The 22,499-nt window shown below is 29.5% G+C and overlaps 2 protein-coding genes across 2 annotated transcripts; both read left to right on the top strand.

Annotated features, from left to right (window-relative positions):
* Window positions 1-4,524: 4,524 nt before the first annotated feature.
* LOC116766733 (protein obstructor-E-like) lies at window positions 4,525-8,767 on the top strand. Its single transcript, XM_032656811.2, has 5 exons — window positions 4,525-4,684; window positions 6,702-6,896; window positions 7,812-8,015; window positions 8,336-8,549; window positions 8,638-8,767. The coding sequence occupies exons 1-5, from the start codon at window positions 4,642-4,644 to the stop codon at window positions 8,693-8,695; spliced, it is 714 nt and encodes a 237-aa protein (XP_032512702.1). The 5' UTR covers window positions 4,525-4,641; the 3' UTR covers window positions 8,696-8,767.
* Window positions 8,768-15,030: 6,263 nt separating this feature from the next.
* Window positions 15,031-19,641, top strand: LOC116766727 (protein obstructor-E-like). The gene is made up of 7 exons (XM_032656797.2): window positions 15,031-15,192; window positions 17,258-17,344; window positions 18,245-18,358; window positions 18,546-18,610; window positions 18,820-18,958; window positions 19,042-19,255; window positions 19,526-19,641. The coding sequence occupies exons 1-7, from the start codon at window positions 15,150-15,152 to the stop codon at window positions 19,581-19,583; spliced, it is 720 nt and encodes a 239-aa protein (XP_032512688.1). The 5' UTR covers window positions 15,031-15,149; the 3' UTR covers window positions 19,584-19,641.
* Window positions 19,642-22,499: the final 2,858 nt, after the last annotated feature.

Below are 22,499 nucleotides of genomic sequence, written 5' to 3'. Positions count from 1 at the left end.
AATAAAGACTTAGAAATAATTCAATATACAAAATTTATCGACTCAATTATATTAATTTACACATTATTGATGTAAATTTTTACGGAATATTTTATTTATAAGGCCAATTAATATATAGTAAACAAATTCTTTTTTTCTTCAATTCGTTAATAAGTAGGAACATTCTTTATTCCGCATCCGCATTCCTTGTTTAAAAAGTATTTTTCTTAATACGAAGGTATCACCTAACTCGATAACCGACATTTTATTCCAATGTGATGTTTAAAACAAATAATTACAAAAAATATCTATTGTTATAAATAAATGTATGTAAGCTTTCTAAAATAAATGTATACCAAATTATTTTAAGTTTGGTGGTACATTTACGTATCTTTAAAATACCTATTTCAGTATTCTGTTGCCAACAGTAGGATGTTTAGAGCATTTTAATGTTTCGTATATATTTGTGATACCAAATGTCGCCTCGCCGTGATTTGCACAAAAACTAGTTATATAGCTACAATACTTGATAGATCACAGACAAGTCTGACAGTTCGACAATACCCACTTTCACTTCTACTTATCAAAGGAAATAAATTAACAACAGTTCCGCATACTATTTAAATTGTTATAAAGTATCTATAGGCTGAATTACTTAATTTATGATGTTATTTTTTAAATGAATAGTCATCTCAACCTTACATTGTTAGATTTATAATACCTATATTATATAAACATTTTAAAAGCTGTTTTGAAATAATTATTAAGCTTCAATCATAGCCGCGCCGGTAAACCTTGAAGTTAAAGATGGTCCAGCGACCTTGACAGTTCAACTTTCTAATTGACTGAAAAGATGAAGAATATCAATAAACTTCTCTATGGGATATTGCTTTTAAAAGAGGTTTTATATTTACTCCATATTTATTAGTTTCGTATGAAGATATAGATTTTTATCTTTATAGGATGAAAAAGGACATATTCTCCACCGCAGCCGTTAATCACAGCACAGAATATAATATGGTCATTTTACTTTCAACATATTCAATACTTTAAAAGTATAATATTTCATTTTGGCGAAGAAATTTCATAACGGCCTTCGTTGGCCTCGTAAGGTTCCGTCTGACGTCACACTTAGCTGTATTATTTAATTAGTTCAAATAAGTATTGACAAAAACGTAAAGAATTTCAAAGTATCGTAAGCCTTTCTAACATATTTTTCATTATGAAAAAATGACTTCTATACACCAAAAAAAAAATCTTAGAAATTCTTAAAGTTATTAATGTAATAGGCATGTGGTTTTACGTAAGAAATTGCGGAAGCTGGAAACTAATGCCTTTTTCACACTCTGTTAAAGATTTCAACATTTTTTTTTTAAATATATATAGGTCAAGATTGAATTCGCATATTATCTGTCATTTTAGGTAAACCGTGTTTTGTTTTCTTGAATATATTTTACGATATTGTCTGCTTAGAATATTTATTATCTTTATTTATAAAAAATGAGCACAGAGTAAACAAAATTTTGACAAAAAAAAAATATAAGTGTTGTTACAGCATCTATTAGAATTGCCTAATTTAGATTATAACCTACATATCGGTTGGCCAACATTTATAACTTATAGAACAATGTCACGAGAACTGGTTACTAAAACAGAACTACAAGATGTATAGAACCTATGATTATGAGAGGTCTAGTTTTGACATTAATAGACCTAGAATATCAAGTAATAATCTATATCTATAATACTTGTTTTACTTTAGAAAACGGAGTAGCTACTGAATATTATGATATTAAAAGATAGATTCATAGAATATGGATAAAATATATATATATATATATATATATATTTTTGTGTTATGTTATAAAATAAAATAGCATTATTACCAGATTATATTAGTCAGCTCTTTGTTAAGCCAAGTAATTAAATTAATTAAACAAATCAACAAACCAGATCTCCAAAAACTAAATCAAATTGATTCGTATGAAAGGCAATTGAGTAAGCACATGAAGGTAAGTGCTTAGTAAGTTACCTTTGAGTAAGCACATGTAAATTTGTGACATACCTCGTGATGAGATTTAAAAAAAAACTTATAAATATATTATTTTGTGAAACTTTCATATTTAGATTAAATATCTTATCATAAACTTTTCCAGCAGATAGATGTATTTTAAAAAGACTTGTTTTGGAATCAATTTTTTTTTCTGTACTCTCAATATAATATATAAAACAATTATATGGTTTTAAGAAAATGTAAAATAGTAAAATTTTATTACTTTTTTAAAGGAAATTTTAATATAAGCAAAATACCATTCACGAAAATATGTTCTGGTGCAACACAACCAACTTCCTGGTAAATATATATATATATATATATATATATATATATTTTGCGCACACTAGGATATATATATATATATAGATATCCATGTGTGCGCAACATGCATTAAAATAAGAGGGAAGATATAACGAAATATTTATAAATATATATTGTAAAAATAAAAAAAATTAGTCTCAATTAAAAATTACAAATTTCATTACCTATCAGAAATATTTAGATTTGTCCACATAATACACGTATTGTATGTAAAAAAAAATAGCCTACGAAGCAGACAAGTGCTTTTAGATTGCTCATTTCCATTAAATTTATACACAACGCCTATAGGTTCAAGTATGAAGATTTTAACTAACATTAATATCAAGAGTAAACATAAAACGTATCAAAGTATATAAAAAATCACTCAGAATATACTTAAGGGATATCAGATCTGTGATTAAAATGTACTTTCATCTCGTCAACAACTAAACTACATATGAATTTTCAAAAATAAAAAAATATTAGTCTGTTTGATTTTACCATTTTTTTTTTTAATAAATATCTGCAATTAATTCTAAAACATTGAACAAAAATAAACTATGTTAAGTCAGAAAATAACATATTTAATTATTATGTGTTAAATAAATTCAATTGCTTACTATATATTATATAAATATATGTGTTTATATTTTGCTAAGTTGTTTTCTCTTTTAATAATTTAATTGTCCACTATACTTTAATAAAATAATTGTCCACTTTTGAGATACTAAAAATAAATTTAAAATAACACATTCAGTACCGTAATAATCTGTAAGGATAGAGAAAGAAACATGAAGAACAAGAACAGAACAGAACAGAACTTTTATCAAGAAGTTATGACAGATATGTATGACGTATGTATTTCTGATCTCTACTTTGCCTTCCTTTACACGCAAACATTTTCACGCATAACACGACATTTAATGTAAGTTAAACTGGCTGTAAGTTCAACGTCTTATTATATAAAAAACATTATATTTTAGTACTCACACCTGATGACTAGCGATAACTCGGAGATAATAAAAAAGAATGCCAATAAAATTTTGCAACTTCAGGCTCACATCAACCGCCAGATTCTATTCAAGCTCGCCTTAATTTGTATTCACTGAATGTCAATGTGTAAGATTTTACGTGGAATATTGCTAAAAATTATCTGGTTTTAAATATATCTTATCAATCTTTAATTCGACTTTTATTATTTAATTTAATAATATACATGGCTCTATGTATGTAACTCCTTTTATTAGTAAGACAATGAGAACAATCATATGTAAATGAGAAGGTAGGAAGATAAATTTTATAACACCTATGGATGGTGATGTAACATACTTCTGTTTTATAATATATGCGAATCTTTTTATCTTTAGTTCCGGGCGCGAACATCTTAAAGGTCAGTTTGGCAATCGTTATATGAGTACCTGTTGAACTTTACGACGGACGGTCACTTGAGGTGTATTGATATGCTTAGAATTTTGTGTCGCAAAAGGAATTTTCCTCTTGTGTCACATAAAATTTTCAATTTCTCTATGAAATATCAACGAGACTTGATTGAAGATAAATTAAATGTAATCCTTCAATCAATAAGCGGAGAATGTTTATTTTAAAATATCACATTTATTTATTATGATACGTATGTTATCGTATCGAAATCCATTGCCTTTTCAATTTCTTCACTAATAAGAAATAATTTTATTTAAGACATATTCTTTATAAATCGTCTACAAATTTAACAATATGTGGCAGCGGACTGATCGAATGTTGTATTTTATGGACCTAAATTTAAGAAACCTGTCAAAGTGAATGGTAACAAACCAGTGTTCACTCAACTTGCTTCAGGGGAAAAATATTTTTAAAAGACCAATTATTATTCAATACATAGCCTATGCCGTCTGAGTTTTTAGAATGCACAGTTAACCGCATATATGTCGAAGTAGTTTAAGGGTCATATGAGAATGTATTCATGATAAATTTGTTATATGCATACGGAAGTATTGTAACAGAGCCGAAGCCTTGCTTTTGGAAGGGTGAGGGTAATTTTACAAATAAATTGCATACAGAAAATAAATTCTATAAGGTAATTAGATTCCTAAGAAAGAGTATTATTGTTTCGCTTAATAGAATAATTTGTTAATTCGCTCCTAAGTCTTCGTACCGGTTTTAGGTGTGCGCATGCGCCTACGGTCAGGCGAAGAAAAAGCGCGCGCGACGCCTGCATTCGTCAGTCGCACCAGGGTCGCCAGAGGGGTCGGACCGCTATCTAGTCATTGTATTTTTTAATATTACCACATTACAATCAAAAGGTCATTATGAAAGTGTTCATCGTGTTAGCAGCGGCCGCAGCTCTTGCGAGTAAGTTAACACTAATTTATTAATAGAATACTGAATAATATTTTTTATTCCATTGTTGTAAAAAAATGATACAAATCAGTTTAAATAATAAATAATTTAAATACTATCTGAAACTAATTTAAATTAAATTTGCTTCAAAATGTAAATTTAATAAGCAAGTCAGTTTTTTTATTAATATACTTTGAATTAATTGATTTTCAATAATTTACAGATGAAAATTTTATATGTTTCTTTGTGTTATTGATATTACATAAAATTATTTATTGCTCATTTACAAAATGTATTTTAACATAGTTTTTAAGATGTTATTTAAAACATTTGAGTCATACGGAACTTTTATCCGATTTATATTATTTTTTCAAACTCTTTCATAAATATCACAATAGAAAATTACATTAAAAACACGTGTATGTAGAAGTACCCACATGATTCTGGAATCAAAACAATTATAGTTTCAGGTACTGTTTATGGGTAAAAAATTTGTGAAACTACCCTCATATAGGTTTATTTTTAATATTTATTTTCAATCTATATATAAATAGTACATTTTCATGTATGCGTATTTCTTTTTCATCTATTTTTACAATGAAGAAATAGTTGTCATTGTCATAAAGAAATGAGCCCTTTGTCAGTGAACTACTACTGTTACGTTAATTCGACATTGACATTACTTAACAAAATAAAAATTCATTCAGTGCTGACACAATAATAAATTACTTTTTATAGTCCAGAACGCTAAATTACATTAATTCAACATTTTATATTTACATACTTAAAGCTTTTCAAGGAAAACAATTGGAAAACTTCATTATTTAAAATAATTATTTCTTATAAAGACTGTATCTTTTTAATAAATAAAATTAATATGTTCAGGATTTTGTGGTTATTTTTCGAAATATAAATACCATTGAATATATTCAAATAAATATAAAAAAATAATTATACAAGCTTACTGTGTTAAAATAAACTTAAATTTTAATTTGCATACACATGTATTACCAATGTAAATATCTTCAACTCTGATTTAATTAACATTTCGAACATATAAGACAAGCACAATCAATCGACGCTTCGTCCTTAAGGTTTTATACTCGAGACGATATCTTAAATTGTTTGAGATAAGGTCGATAGTATATTGATAGGGGTCATAGAGCGACTTGATGCATCCGAGCGATGCACCGCATGTCGCAACTAACGCTTTCACTTCTTGATGCGTTGCGTCACTTCGTTGCGATATTGTGCGGGCGTCTCTTATAAACTGGCTTTGGTTTATCCCACGTGGAAATTTTATTTATATATTATGTATATATATATATATATATATGACCTCTTTAAAGCCGTTTTATCTATAGTTATTTTTTTTTTAATGTAAAAATTTAAATAATTATTCTACCAGACACGATAAACTAGAAGTTGATCAAAGAACATAATTTTTAAATATAAATGTCGAATCTTGTTAATTAATTAGCATTAATATTTTAATGTATTTTGGCGGATCGAGTTTCCCGTCACAACCTTGACCCAAACGAATTTGATAATACCCACTTCTAAAATATTATATGTCAATAAATGTTAATTATTGCCATATGTAAATAAAGTCCCACAGTAAATATTAACCGGAATAATAATTACATAGAATATCTCAACACAATAAAAACGTCTGTATTCAGAATAGTAATTCTGCTGCTTTGAGAATACATGGAATATCTTAAAATATTGAAATATGGGGAGTGTCTGATATTAAATTGCCTTTGTTTGCGTGATAAGACAGCAAGAATGCAATTCGATTGCAAATTGCAACAGTCTTACGTATATACAGTCCTTCACTCGCAAATAAAAGAAAACAAACTGCGTGAAAGCAAATATTACAATATTATTTATTTAAATTTATAAATGTTATATAAACTTGTCATTATATAATGAAATGAACTGAAATTCTGGGTCAGACGGATTTTAAGGCTATCGCCATCGTAACATTTCGGTGCTACGTTTTCTATAACAATAAAATTTTTCGCAGGCGCCCAATTCAAATGTCCAGCCAAGGATGGTCAATACGAAGATGACAGACAGTGCGACAAGTTCTACGAGTGTGTGGACGGTGCTGCAACCACCAAACTTTGCCCCGACGGCCTTGTGTTCGACCCTACCATCAGGAAGATCAACAAATGTGACCAACCCTTCAATGTAGACTGCGGCGACAGGACCGAACTTCGTTAGTATTCTCATTGAAACTAAGTAAAAACCAACTTCATAGATCATTCATGACACACTTCGCACAGCACTATGTGGAGCGGTTCGTATCTGAAGGTCATTTAACGCAACCATGTCAGAAATGAAAGTGTCCTGTCCACCTTTGACCAGGTGGGTTACACCTTGATGATTTTCTAGGCCAATTAGAGTCGTGATTGTCATTTAATATCTACACGGTTTGGCTTGCTATTTTATTACCTGTCACGAAACGGTAGTAATTTTGTTGAAGTACCAAATAAATTTGAATAGTTTTTCAACAATCATTATTATTCCACTTAGAGAACTTTCTTGGAAATTATACAGGATGTGATTTTAATAACGATTTATAATTTGTATCCAACATCGTGTTCTCTGTCGCAGAGATTTATTGCTAGGCATTTTAAAAGAACGTGAAAGGAATTCGGTAGCCGGCAAAACAAGTCACTGAACCAAGGCGAATAGGTAGAGAATGGTATATTATAAAAATAGTTGTCGGCAATCGGTTAATCATGTTAGGTACGAGAAAACCTTATTTTCTATAAATTACTTCCTGATATTTTAACTGGAAAAAACAGCAATACAAGATCTCAAGGTTCACATTATTAAGGCATTTATCCCCATTTCTATGTCAACTTTATGATGCAATCCATTTTTTTTATTATTACTTAATTTTGAAAGTTGCCTCCAGTGCCCCGTAGCTTTTATATTTAATAATATAATATTATTATGCAATTATCGAACGTATTTCGCGTTTAAATTATTATGATAATGTAATATCATGGTCTTTAATTAATGAAACAATTAACGTTGTAAAGATTCATGGAATACTTAGAATAAACAATAAATGAGCTATAGTTCTGTCACTTTGTCATAATTATTCTAATTTTCATATAAACAGAGCCACCTAAGCCATCACCTCTGTGCCCACGCCGCAACGGTTTCTTCGCACACCCCGATCCCTCCGTTTGCAATGTATTCATGAACTGCATTGAAGGAGAAGCCATCGAAGTCAAATGTACAGCTGGTCTTCATTTCGACGAGTACTCTGGCACTTGCGTGTGGCCTGATGCAGCTGGAAGATCTGGCTGCGCCGAAACCGAAAGTAAGGCGTAACCTTTAATATGATTAATATTTACAAGATAATCAGGTTTGGTCATGTTTAAACACTTGGTGTAGTTAAATAAAGTTTTGGCCAAGTGCCAATAAGTAAATGTATTGAATTGTAAACCTCTCACTTAACCGGTCAGTAACATTAACGTGTACCGTCATGTAATTCACACTGAGAGGCTTGTGATTGATTATTGTTCAATAGTTGTTAATGCTCCATGAATTCTATTGTCTTCAATATATGCGTTCATCATGAATATTAAAGAAAGATTCGATAGTGTTTCAAATTGTTATAAACTTTCTTTTTTCCTACAGAAAAAACCAAGGACGGTTTCGAATGCCCTAAGAATCAACAAGTCGACCCTCAGGGTCAGGCTGTAGCCCATCCCAAGTTCCCTCACCCCAACGACTGCCAACGTTTCTACGTTTGCTTGAACGGCGTTGAACCCCGTGACCTCGGATGCACTGTCGGAGAGGTTTACAACGAAGAGAGTCAAAAGTGTGACGCGCCCGAGAACGTACGCGGATGGTGAGTTCTGCATTAGTGTTGCCATTTTTATTTTTATTTTACGCATGACAAATTTGGTGAAAACTAATTTTTAAACTGTCTTTCACAGCGAGGACTGGTACAAGGACGCCGAAGACGCACCACCAGCCCCTAAAGGCAGATCTTAAACTAGTGATAAAACTACATTAATTACACCTAAGACTTAATAAGTTAATATTATATAAGACAAAAAATAATAATTATAGTTTTATTTCCCTAGTAAAATTACCCAAGACGTCTAAGCGCATTCCTTTGATGTCAAAATATTATTTTAATATATAGAAAAATATTATTTTTAATTAAATCACAATTAAAAGGTTACACTAGATAATTTCACCACATTTGTATCTTAACAATGTATGCGTTTACGAGGCCGATTCTAACCTTGGTTTAAATCATCGACATTGCATATTTATAAACGAGAAGGTTAATGCTAAATACATTCAACTAAATAGGTAATACTTTAACTGGCTTCTTAGAATATAATTAAAGGAAACTGACTTTAAAGGTAAAGTTACTTTAAATCACAGCCTTATGTGTTTAAATCACAGCCTTATGTATATGTTTGAACTTTAAGAATTAAACCTAAAATTATAAATTATACCCAAAATTTTATCTAGTATTCATTTGAATAAAACGAATATTTTAGGTTAGGATGATTTAATTTGATTTTTCATCTCTGTCCGTGATCACGGTTGCTGCAAAGTAACCAAAACCTCAGTATTATGTAGGTAGTTTAAAATAATAAAAAACATGTAGTAATCCGAAAATATTATTTCTCTAAATTGAGAAATTTACTTTGTAACAAGCCGGATTTATAAGAAACAATCATATAGCTAGTGAACGCGAAAATAGGTGCAATAAATTATACGAGGAATAAATTTATGACTCGCAAATTGCTTTAGTTTCCTCATACACTTCCTGCGAGCCTGGTATTGAATTATTTTTATATGTGATGTGTTTAAGAAAATAAGTTTGCAAATTTAGTATATTTTCCACTAAGGTGAAGAAAAACTTCAACTTCCTAATGTTATACTTATTTGCTTATAGTTTTATGAGTTTATTATTTTACGAGCTGACAAGCGAGTAGTTTTTATGAAAACTTTGTATAGTTATTCTTTAACCGTCCAATATAATTTTCTTGGTATCAGAAAACTTATATTTAATGAGAAATCTCCTAGAAAATTTGGTGTCCAAATAAGAAATGAGTTTAATTTAGATATTTTCTAAAAGGCTTTGAATGTCCATGAATATTAGGATATATAGGATCTTTAAAGGTGCGAAAAATAGCACGTCAAAAGATAAAATTAGTTATATATCGTATATTAAAATTACAGTATGAATATACGGGCCCGGTTGTGGATTCCGAATTATATTTATAAAATTATATATTGTTTTTTTTTATCTTTAAGTGAGTTTCTTTTCGCTAACCTCTTTTATACATTATTAAAAATCACCTGATACTGTCTTTAGAAGGGCGAATATTGTTAGTGAGGATTCATTCTATTGGTGACACCAAGTGAGAAAACATTGTAAGCCGAAACTCTCGAAGTTTGAATACAAATCTGTAACTGTGAAGTCTGTGGTATTATTTCTAAAGCAATCTATAAAGAAAATCGATCCTAATAATAATCCGGAGCGCGCTACTCCGACAAATATTACGTTATTCTTAGAGAAAATCCTATACAAAAGACCTCGAACCGGCAAGGAAAAGTTAATATAAGTATAAATAGTATTAATTATAAAATATATCAGCAATTGTATGAATTTTAAACTAGTGGTAGGTTTTATAGATTCTATTACGAGAGACTTTATATGTAACTGTGTCAAAGACAATAGGCTTTCATAATACACGCATAGCGATCTTTCATAATAGTGGATAATTTTATTGTATGCTAACAATGAACGTTCAAAAACTTTTAACTATATCCTTAAATGTTTCATTATTTGTCAACAAACAAAAAATATAATTTTTAATGCAACAAGTTAACTGCAGACAGTAATGTCTGCGTCAGTGTAGATATATCTGAAACACGACCAAAATGCTTTAGACTTGAACAATAGTCCAACACAGTCTAGACTATGACTAATGTGTGAATCATAAAATTATCTACTCTAAATATGTCAATAAATTTTTAAATACCTCAGTGCTATTTTAGTACAATTTTATAAGAAACTATTCTGAGAGTTAACTTAGGATATTAATAAATAAATCCATCGTAGGTATGATAAATGACTTAGTTTTTAGTCAATTCAAAAGCTTGTTACTTTTATATATTGAATCTTAGCAACTTTGTTTAACTAAAATATTGACTAAAGATCACTTGCGAAGATCATATTCTAGTGAGTTTATACGATACAAATAAAGGTAAAAAAATATTTACTCACACATACAAGGGACTCTTAACACATAGACTCACACAAAAATGTTTGCTTTTTATTACGTATTAAATAATATTTGTTTATAAATGGCCTGTATTACGAAATTTAAACAAAAATATATTCAGAGGATAATTTATATCCAATGTAAATATGAGACAATATATTTATAATATCGAAAACTAATTTAAAGTTACATCTAGATAAGTAAGTCATTATTCACCAAGTGAAAGGAGGCTGAACTCATTGAGATGATAAAGACAACAGCCATTGTTATCATTGAAGCATACAGAACACTTTAAGCTTACAACCGGTATCTAATAAACGTTAAGTAAAAGTAAAGTGAGAACATAAACAGACAGTAAGTAACAGATACAGTTTTTCATTCATAAGTAAACACATTAATTAACGTACGTTATTTGTATACAGTGTCGATGCTAACTCGTACTAAGCACGCTGATCTTTACTGAAAGACACTTAGCCCGTAATGCCATTACTTAATAGTAATTGTTCCTGTTATGTTACCTAATTTAGTTATGTGAAATATTAATCGCTATCATTGCATGGACTTGAACAAACGACGGGTTATTGCTCTAATATGTGAACCGTTACGTAACATGTTGCCAAAATCTGTCACGTTACATGTTGTTGCGGTAGATAGAAAGTAAAAATATATTTTAGAATTCCTTAAGATAAATATATGGAGGTGATAGGACTCATGAAAATAGTAATTGATGTCTATTCATGTGTACAAATCATTACATTGTAATTATTGAATTAATTACATTTCCCTTAATATGTATTTGACGTATCATTAGCGCCTAGACGAGTTAGTAAAATAAAAAGAAAAGTTCATTCGCACTAGAATGGTGGAATATTTTGCCAATGTCAACGTTTTTATTTGTTGGACGACTTATAATCTCGAATACATTTATATATATACTTCTGTAATACTCAATTAGATTGAAGTATCTGTTTTTAGTTCCAACATTAACAGCTTGTGACTGAACGTGTATGAAAGTATGTAGATATACAATACCTACATCAAAAATGAAATTTTAAGAATGTTTTACTATCTGTCTGTTTTTTCGGCTAATCTTTGGTACAGCTGGAGCGACTTTAACAGAATTTTTATTAGTTTCCTTCAACTATATTATGTTGAGTAAATTAGGTTACTTTTTAACCGACTTTATAAAACGACGAGGTTCTCATTTCGACCATATGTATGCTTTGCTATGACTTCTACGATTATAGGTTGTTTTTCAAGGCTGAAGTGTATGTCAATTGGGTTTCCTATGCGGGTAAAGCCATATGCAATAACTAGTAGTAAATATGAATGAATACGAGACATTTATAACAATCATAAAAAATATATGCAAACAACTACTCCTCTTTCGTACTAAACTGAATGTCATTATCATTTTTAATACTTCTTTCTTTAATACACTGATTCTAAACAACAAATTTACTGGATACTGACAAAATAAAATAAAGATTTTTTTTTTGTACCAATATATTAATTGTTAAATCAAGTTACTATTCTTATTTTAATAGGTATATCTTAGTTATAATAAAGACATCACAACACCAAAACTCCGCGTTTGTATAAATTAACTAATTTATTTATTTACAACTACAAACATATAGCTAACTGTTGACTTTCATGATTTTCAAATTAATACAAGTCATATTAGAATTGTTCTTAATTTAGTTTATTTTATATTAGTATATAGAATTCCTTCATTTTACAGCCTTAGATTCATTTAACTATATATCTATCTTAAAACAAAATTTGACCTACATCGGAAAGGTAGCTTTTTCGCTTTTGAGTACAATACAAACACAAGCAAACAAACTCTCGAAATAATAAAATTATTTTATAGATATACATATATTTTTTTTTTATAATATTTTCTTCATCCGTGCAAAGACGTGCACAGTATATTCTGCCAGTGTCGTGTAGAATGGAGGAAACACGATCCGGGATTGACTTTTGAATGAAATAAAATTGAACAGTCTCGACTGAAGTCACAATTAGGAACTATATATGTTGGTAGATCTAAAACATAAAATTATTTTAATTAAAATAAAAATTGTTTCTAATCACAATGTCATGATGACTATGTCATGATAGACAGCAGATAAACATTTTACTAGAGGCGTTTTAAAAATGAAAGGTATAACATGTCAAGAAAGACTCGCCTTCGTTCAGGATCATTTAAGATTTCACTTCATCAGCTGTTACATGTACATTGACATTATATTATTATAAAAGCCGACCAAGTCGGTTTCTAAATTCAAAAATCAAGTATATATGTTGAAACATACTCCCGTACGAATGTCAGAGTATCCTCTACCATAAATTAAACAATTTTAAAGTGGAAAAAAAATATGAACCGCTGTTAAATATACCGTGCGGCATCTTTAAATCTAATATGTAATAACAATTTGTAAAAAAAATTGCTACCTTGGTCTTTGTACCAAATCGTATGATTCCTAAATATTAAAAATTTAATAATCTTGTCTTTATGAGAACATGAAATAGTAGTTACGAATCAATATAAAAGGAGTTCGCAATAGTAACCGAGTACCAACTTATTCCTTAATTATTATTTTTTTGTGTCAACTTCATACAAATATTTCGCATGATGCAATTTATCAGCTGCATTCCGATTTTTTATTTATAGTTATTATAGTTATTTCACAGACATGTTGCGTCATTTTTTTTTTCATTATTGTTTGAATGATTTGCCATATATGTACAAAATACCAGTTCCAATAAGAACAGCGTGAGGATGTTATGAGGGACCGACTTTCAAGACCTTCGAACATATCTTTATACTTCCTATATTAAACTCGTCAACGAAGCGGATGCAGATCATTCGAATTATGTGATCATTGAGTAAATTTGTCGTGAAAGAGAAAGCACATGCAACGCCTTTAGGAACAGTCGGGCTTATTACACTTTCCTATTCATTTCACACAAACATACCCAGCTTTGAGAATATTTGTTATAGAAAAGGATGGAGTATTTATATGTACCAGTCAGACATCTAGGTACCTTATCTGACTTTATTACCTAGACCTTAACCAACTGTCATCCCTATAAAGTAATGAAATGGTAGAACATAAAAATTCCTATCAATTACCAAATAAAGTCTTACAGACGGGAACATTAACAACAAATTTCTTATTGGAAATAGCATTCAGCCTACTTCGTGCTTTGACACTACTAGGGTTAGTGTAGAACATAATGGGTCTTATTTATATTATTTTAGAATATGTTTAGTAATGGCACTATTTCTTATGTTCCTTTGAATGACTCATTACAAAGCGGAACACGTGCCTCGGGTCCGAAGAGCCCATTGTTCAGTTCTTGTTGTCTGGAAGTATATTTAGGATAATTATATGAATTGTTATTTCGTTTACTGGTAAATGTAACACAATGTATGGTTTTTTACAAGCAACAAAAAAAAATAATTTTAATGAATAATAAAATGAATATAACGAAAATTATTTTATCTTTTTGGAAATCGATATCGTAAAGTAAATGTGACCATAAACTTAAAACCGCTAAAATAAAAAAACAAAAAATTAAAAGCTCCTTGCCATGAGATTAACCTTGAGTAATGAAATCGAGGCGGTCTTGTAGATGATTAAAAAGTACCTACATCATTGTGGTAATGTTGCCCTCAGGCGCTTCCTGTTCAGCTATATTTAAAATAAATTAAAAATTTTCCATCCGACACATTTGTGACGTAAAAAAATACGAGACTACAAAATTTATAGGATAACTTAATGTTACTCAAGTCATTATTTACTTTAATAGCAGGCTCTTTTAAATTTACTATACCGTCATTAAAATTACAGAGAAAGCATTAAAAATAATTAAGGAAATAATTAAGTTTCGTTTTAGATTTAACTTACTATATTTATAACATAAAATTTTCAATCGTTACATAATAAGCACCATACATTCAAATTCATCAAACACGTTACGAATACAAAAATCAAGCTAGTTTTCTAGGAAAGCTACCTCTTTCTCCGAATGCGGTACGACGCGGCGCCTGCGCCTGCGCCGGTCACAATGCGCCACAGCCCACAATACGGAGCAACCTTTGAGGGGAACCGCACGTGCTCTGGGGTGGTTCTTATATTTAAAAAAATACAAGCTAAATTTTTAGATCAATTTTCTCGTTCAACATGAGAAGTCTATTGTATTTCACTGTCGCTGTCTGCGGACTGGGTGAGTGCTTTAAACCGTATTTATATTAGCTTTTAAGCAATGGACACGGATCTTAATGACAAGACCTTGTTAGATTCATAATATGTTTGATATTACTCCTTAAGACTGTAATAAAATAGTTTTATAACCGTCATAAATTCAATTATACCTCACGAATTTATCATCGGGTGGTTAGCAAAAGTAAAAAAACGGAATTCAGTTCAAAACGTCATTCAAAATCCTCAATGCTTACGAGTTAATTGCTCTTTAAGTATTTATATGCGTTAAATATATTCGGTTAGGTTATAGCTATTTGATAAGGTTCAATTTGTCTTTAGGTTTATGAAAGTAACAGTAAGGTCTCCAAGGACGAATTGCAAATTCAAATTCCAGTTTGTGGTTATCGTCATAACAATTTTCCGTTTCTGTTACAAAATGTAACTTACACATTAAACAATAAATTTAACACTCTCATCGGTAACTCACTATGCGTTGTTGGTTGTATTTAAAACGTAGCAATTACTGGAACTGCTACGTTTTTGTATGGTTAGAATAATAATTGCCAATTTTAAATAAATTTTGTGTATGTAGCCTCACATTCTGAGAGTAAAAATTGTGCATTGTCGTAAAAATTCCGCAAAATACGTGTATGTATTTATGTATTAATTTATGGCTGTTTTTTTTTTGTGTATAAATTTTATATTTTATATAGTTCTAAACTTATGAAATAATATATGTTTGTCCGATATAACATGTCTTCTTTTTGGTATAGTGAGTATAAAAATAACTTCTTTGAATCACCGGTTTTCATTGCTGCATAGACTGACTTCACACTTATACCAGAAAAATTAAAAGTTCCGTTGCAAAAACGGCATAAAAATAAGCCAAAAATAAAATTTCTCCAAAAATAATAATATATAACCAATGGCTAACATATATACATATAATAGCTAAAATTTTTCACCCTTTCAAGTAAAAGCGTTAGCAAAACGTAATAATAATTATAATAAAGACTATATAGAAAGTTATATTTAATTTCTGCTTTACGATCTTAAATATTGATTAAATATCAATCAAAGTCGAGAATATAATTATCAGGTCAGATGAAATATTATAGAAAGTAGATACTGCAACTCGTTACACGATGTCAATTTAAAGATAAATCATACATTTACTATGGTTACTAAAAAATAAAATCTATAAGTATAACGATTGTTCACGTTGTATAGAATACGTTGATATAATTGAAAAGTATATCAATTTTTGTCCTTTTTCGGTTATCATTTATAACATGTCATTGCCCTCCTTTCACTCAGACGTCCTAACAATATTTGGTGCACTAACAATTTGTAAATGCATGTTTTGCAAGGGCAATTTTGCCAATCAACACTGTCACGGTATATCGGATTTTCGAAACCTGTGAGCTTGAAATTGTTGAACGGCCAATGTGTAAGTAGCGTAAAATGGGACGAATTCGGCAATCATTTTCGTTTGAGGTTCGTACTGAACAAAAATAGAATAATGTATCTAACAATATACAGAGTTAAAGTTGTTTATAATTAACTTTGTAAACTTTCTTATACACAAAATAATTTGTTCTATTAAGCGACTACTTAATTTGATATGTTTAAAAAGCTAGTAGGAAATAATAAAATTCTTTAAGAAAAATAGATATTTTATTTTAAAGTAGATACTTACATACCGTCATTATAATTTATATTTTGATTTACACAATAAGACAATATATTTCATCTTCGTATTTCGTTACTTATTTTGTTTCTTATTTGGTCTGTAAGTAGCAGCATAGCTATTATTATCGTCTATAACGAATTGCACTGACTGACTGAAAGTTGCGTACACACATGAGGTCACGACTTGGTTCTTAGTATAGGAATACTAATACACGTAAAACATTTTCTAAAAATCTAATCACTAGTAAGTAAGCCGTTTTATTGTTAAGAAATCACACTTATCGAATATGGCATAGCATGTAATATCTGTGATTTATTTCGTCTTAAGTAATATCAATAGAATGTTCGGGTGGAATTCAATTTAAATGCTTAATATTTTTTTTTTTTTTGTATAGTTTCAGCCCAAGACTTTGACTGTCCAGAGAAGAGCGGTTTTTATGCAGATCCATACCAATGCGACCTCTATTACAAATGTTCTAAAGGTCAGTATCATGTGTGAAAGGTTAACATGTTAAATGCACGTAAATGTCGCTTACCTTCGTATGTAAAAGTAACAGCAAAATGTTGTGCGTCCATTATTTTTATATAACAGAAAGGTGCTATTTATCACATTTGTATGTAATTGTCACATCCAGTTTGGGGTATATATTAGATGATTAGACTTAAAGTGCTTTGACAAATGTTAAAATGAAAAAAATCTTTGTATATGATAAAAACTTGGATATTTAGAATATAGATAACTGCTTCTATAAGAGTCTATTTTGTAGATGTTAGCCATATTTGAATTGAATTATAACATATATTTTATACGAACAAAAATTTTGTATCTGTCATGCCTTCTTGGTTAAGAATTTCACATATTCTTAAATCTTAAGCAATTACGTATTACCATATTAATCTGCAACAACACCTCTAAATTACTGTATTATAAATTTAATTAACTATTTCTTTGCTTATGGTGAGATATTTCGTAAGTAGATGTTACGTCATATCTGTATTATACTGTCTAGAAATATACAAAACAGCTCAAGAGATACTGTAATGAATATTAAAGGACTTTTGTCTTTCGTCGTTTTATTTTAAATAAATGCAATAGAAAGTTCTTAATGCAGAGGGCATTTTAAACAGATAAAAGAAAGGTTGATTCTTTGAATTTTTTTTTGGATGAATTCTTATATATTTGTATAATAATCTAAATATAAAGAAAAATTAAGTTACTTAAAGATCGCTAAACTGTTTTTTTTTTTTTCATATCTTTTAATATATTTTATTTTGTATCTTGTTCTCCAAATCACCCTAATTCTTATAATTTCGTTATAGCCCGTAAATAAATTAATTTTATTAATTATTTCTTTTATTTATTTAAATAAAAAAATTACTAGGCGAGGCCGAGTCACGCCTGTGTCCGGATGGACTGGTGTTTAACGACGAAAACCCCAAGAAAGAGCTATGTGACATCCCTTCTAACGTGGACTGTGGAGACAGAAAGGAATTACGTAAGTAAATAATTACTTATGACTTTTACGTAAATGTTAGAAGCCTTTACTTGTAGCCTTTAAGAAAATTTACAGATTTATTTATCCCAAGTGTTGTTCAAAAATGTCGTAACTTAATTCGTGTTTGTCATTTGAATAACGATTTCCTACTAATAAGGTTATAATAAGTTAATTTTGTAATTTACAGAAGAACCAAAACCAACCAAGGGCTGTCCAAGACAAAATGGCTATTTTAAACATCCTGATCCTCAGGTAAAGTAACAACCTCATATCTGTTCAAATACATTATTTAGAAATATCTTTTCATCAGATTTTCACTTAAAGTCGCAAATGATAAAACATTTTATAGCAAATGCAAATATGGCATATTATTCTTTCTAAACAAACAACAACACTTTGAGACTTCGTCTGAAATCAAAATTTTTCATTATACATCAATAAACTTATGCATTCATCTCCAGGCTTGCGACAAATTTTACTACTGCTCAGATGGAGTTCCCAATGAGTTGCCCTGCCCTCCCGGCCTTTACTTCGATGAAGAATCCTCTAATTGCGATTGGAAGGAATCCGTTCAACGCACATGTGACAAAATAACCAAGGGTCAGCAAGCAAACTCTAATATAATCCTTAATCTTTTTATCTAGTAAAGAGATACGTTGAGATAATCTTTCATTTATCCTCAGACGTTCTCGACGATGGCTTCACATGTCCCGATGGTGAAACAGTTGGCCCCAATGGCCGAGCCCTGCCACACCCGACTTTCCCCCATCCCGAGGACTGCCAGAAATTCTACATCTGCCGCAACGGTGTTCAACCACAAAAAGGCAGTTGTCCTTCAGGAAAAGTTTACAATGAGGATACCTTTATGTGTGACAAACCAGAAAATGTACCTGGATGGTGAGAATTTTTTATACTACATGTAACTTGAGCCATCATCAAAATAAAATATACGAGTTTTTTACCTCACGATAGTGTGCGGTAACGAGAAGTCCTACCGGTTTATGACTAAGATGTAGTCTGTAACTCAAAAGAGCAAACCATCGCGGCTGCTTCTCATTTGACAAAGATATTACTTATTAACTATTAGATCTAGCTATAAGATTAGGTTAAATTTAAATTAGATTATTGAAAAATAAATGTTTATAGCTAACATAATTTTTATTTCAGCGAAAACTACTATGAGGGGCAATCGACTGACAAAAACAAAAATGTGAAGAAGGCGTAAGGTGTAGACTTAAGGATTTTTAGTGATTAAAATAAAATAGTGACATAATTATTACATATTCTTGTTGTTTTTAATTCATAAATACCCTAATTAATTATCTGTAATTTGGATATCATTATGTATAATGTAATGTCTATCATCTAATGACACGATCAAACGGTTATTCATTAGTTAGTTAGTGTATCACATTACAGTACAAACTTTCAATAAGATTTAACTTTCATAAGTATTCTAATAGCTAAGTTATTTTAAAGACTTTATCAAGCTTGAACTTCGTTGTGCAAAAAATAAAATATTTATATTTAATGAGATTTCTATATTAAATAAGATTTGTAAAATTATCCAACGAATTTTTAAGATTTGGTTATCACGAAATAGAACCACCCTCACAGAAGTTATATCGAAGAGGTTTCGTTCCTTATGATAAGGACCTTAGAAATATTTATATCCTTATTCGAGGAAAATAATTATTACTCTATGATATTAATAAACGTAGCAAGAAGTTTTATTTTAAAATTATTATTTGATTATATTATGTTAATATCAAAAATATTTTTGTTAAAGTGTAATTCATTTATAAAATTAAAATTATTATTAAACTTATTATTAATGTTTACCATACGTAAGTAAAGTTCCATAGGATATTAGCGTCAAAACCTGCAATACACTGACTCCATCTTTCACGATTCCGTTCAGTATAAATGGTTTTTTAAAAAAAACATTGCATATCTTTCCCAATATTTAGAAGATCCATTGTCAAAAACTTTAGGCCTATTTAGAAATGAACTTCCATAATGGTTATTTTAAAAAATAAAATTAAGGATCCTAAAAAAATAATTTTAATATCAACTCCACTTCTCCGTGCCACATGCACCAGTAGATTTGGAATAAATAGAGGCAGATCATTATTTACCAAATTATTTGGAACACTTATCTTTGTGTGCGTCGACGCCTGCGTCGTCTTATAAAATAATACATATATATAAAATATCAGTAATGTAACGTAGTTGTAACTATAATTTAGTATGTGACTAGAGTTCATAAACAATCCAAATGGCATGCCTTGATACGGTGATAAAAACATAGAATTTCGGGATTATTTATAGGCTGTGACTTATTATTAATTCATTTTCATAATGGCAACAATCATCAATTCACCCTCACATTTCTTATATTTACGGAGTATAAATGTTGTGTAACTTTATTATGAGGAACGTTACAGCTTTGGTATTAAAATGAAGTTGCCATTAAAATGTCCTTTGCGATATTGCACAAGTTAATAATAAACATACAGAGTCAATTATTTATGAACTAATAGCAATCTGTGCTTATTATTATATATATTTTTTATTGGAAATAAACTCTTTTATATATCAAATATATTTTATAACAAGTTTTATGATCTATAAAAAAGGAAAAAGCATTCGGGAAAGGCCCACTTAAAAAAAAAAACAGGTAGTAACGATGTCTCTTACATTAATACACTTATTTTTGAAGGAAGCCATAGTATTGTTTGATCAATAAGAGAGCTGTCTCTTATATAAGCTCTGAATTTATAAAAATACCATTGCTTATCGTTAGTTCTTTGCAATTGGTAATGATTTGGACTGTCCGAATATTCTCTTATTTGTTCACATAGATTAACTACGAGGCTATATAGCTATATGGTCGGAGAGTTATTTAAAATTTTGTCATAATTTAAAAAATATATATATCAATTTAATTGAAATTTGAAAATATCAAACGAATTTTTTTCCCATTTTTTAAAACACATCACTTATATTGAAATAATTAAAACATAAAAAAAAAATTAAAATCAACTTTTTGCACTGATAAAATAATAACTAGTAAAACACTAAAAAGCTAAATAATAATTAACTACACCACAGGCACCATTGTAAACGAGGGAAATCACATATTTAACGCCTTTGGTTTTTAACTAAGCAATTGTTAGGCAGCAATAATTGCGATGCGAACTAAAAAAAATAACTATAATATAATAATGTTTTGTTTTACTATCTCCGTAGCAACCTATTCACAATATTGAAGTCGCTCAAATTATAGCTTAACTGAAACACTGAGGCAGGGAAACTGATCAAATTCTTTGTTGTATACTTTAGGAAGAAGCGTATCGCTCACTCCAGATGCGAGGGAGGTATACAACGAAAGGATGGAGGCCCAGCATGTTTCTGATTGCCCTACAATAAAATGATGATGTTTTTACATATTTTTGATAAAGACCCTTTTACATCTCAATATTCATAAAATAATAGTATTACTTTTTTTGCCTCCGTTTAAAACTCAACTCAGATAAATAAGCTTTACTGCTAATTTAATATTAAATGAAAATCATTAAAACTATTATATAAAAATAATAATAACATGATTTCTTTAAGTAAGCAGAATAGTTTAAGTAAAGTGCTTTTTAGAGAAACCCTTAATATATTTTTGATTGGGCAATTTTTAAAATTTGTTGCAATTTTAATTTTAAAACCTCACAATGAATGTTGAACTTGTGAAACCTAACCAAAAAAACGAATTTTTGTATGTAATTGTACAAAAGTCCTAGAAATAAGAATTATAACGGTGTAACTTATTAAAAATACCCGCTTTAGAAAAAAGTGCTTTGTCAAAAAGTTACTAAATTGGCAGTAAAAAGTGACCAAACCATGATATTATATAACATTATAATACTAAATTGTGTTATGCAAAGTTAATTAAGACTTTTATTAGTATATTTGCTAAATGTTGTTTATGTCGATAATAATAAAGTACGTATAGTACCTTCCAAATTTCAAGTAAAAAACTTTATGAGCACAAAATTATTAAAAATACTTTTTTACGACGTCGACGAGCGATAAATTTTAAAATCTAAATATCAATTAATTGAAAAAACATTAAAGGCGGTTGTAGTAA

Source organism: Danaus plexippus, assembly GCF_018135715.1.
Source record: "Danaus plexippus chromosome 3 unlocalized genomic scaffold, MEX_DaPlex mxdp_34, whole genome shotgun sequence".
In the NCBI taxonomy this organism is placed as follows: domain Eukaryota; kingdom Metazoa; phylum Arthropoda; class Insecta; order Lepidoptera; family Nymphalidae; genus Danaus; species Danaus plexippus.
The sequence above is the reverse complement of the archived record's forward strand: the minus strand, read 5'-3'. Positions and strand labels throughout refer to the sequence as shown.

Coding starts and splice junctions, on each gene's coding strand:
- LOC116766727 (XM_032656797.2), top strand. CDS start 15,150: ATGAGAAGTCTATTGTATTTCACTGTCGCTGTCTGCGGACTGG. Junction 18,359..18,545: donor TGGAGACAGAAAGGAATTAC/GTAAGTAAATAA, acceptor TGTAATTTACAG/AAGAACCAAAACCAACCAAG. Junction 18,611..18,819: donor TTAAACATCCTGATCCTCAG/GTAAAGTAACAA, acceptor ATTCATCTCCAG/GCTTGCGACAAATTTTACTA.
- LOC116766733 (XM_032656811.2), top strand. CDS start 4,642: ATGAAAGTGTTCATCGTGTTAGCAGCGGCCGCAGCTCTTGCGA. Junction 6,897..7,811: donor CGGCGACAGGACCGAACTTC/GTTAGTATTCTC, acceptor TCATATAAACAG/AGCCACCTAAGCCATCACCT. Junction 8,550..8,637: donor CCCGAGAACGTACGCGGATG/GTGAGTTCTGCA, acceptor TGTCTTTCACAG/CGAGGACTGGTACAAGGACG.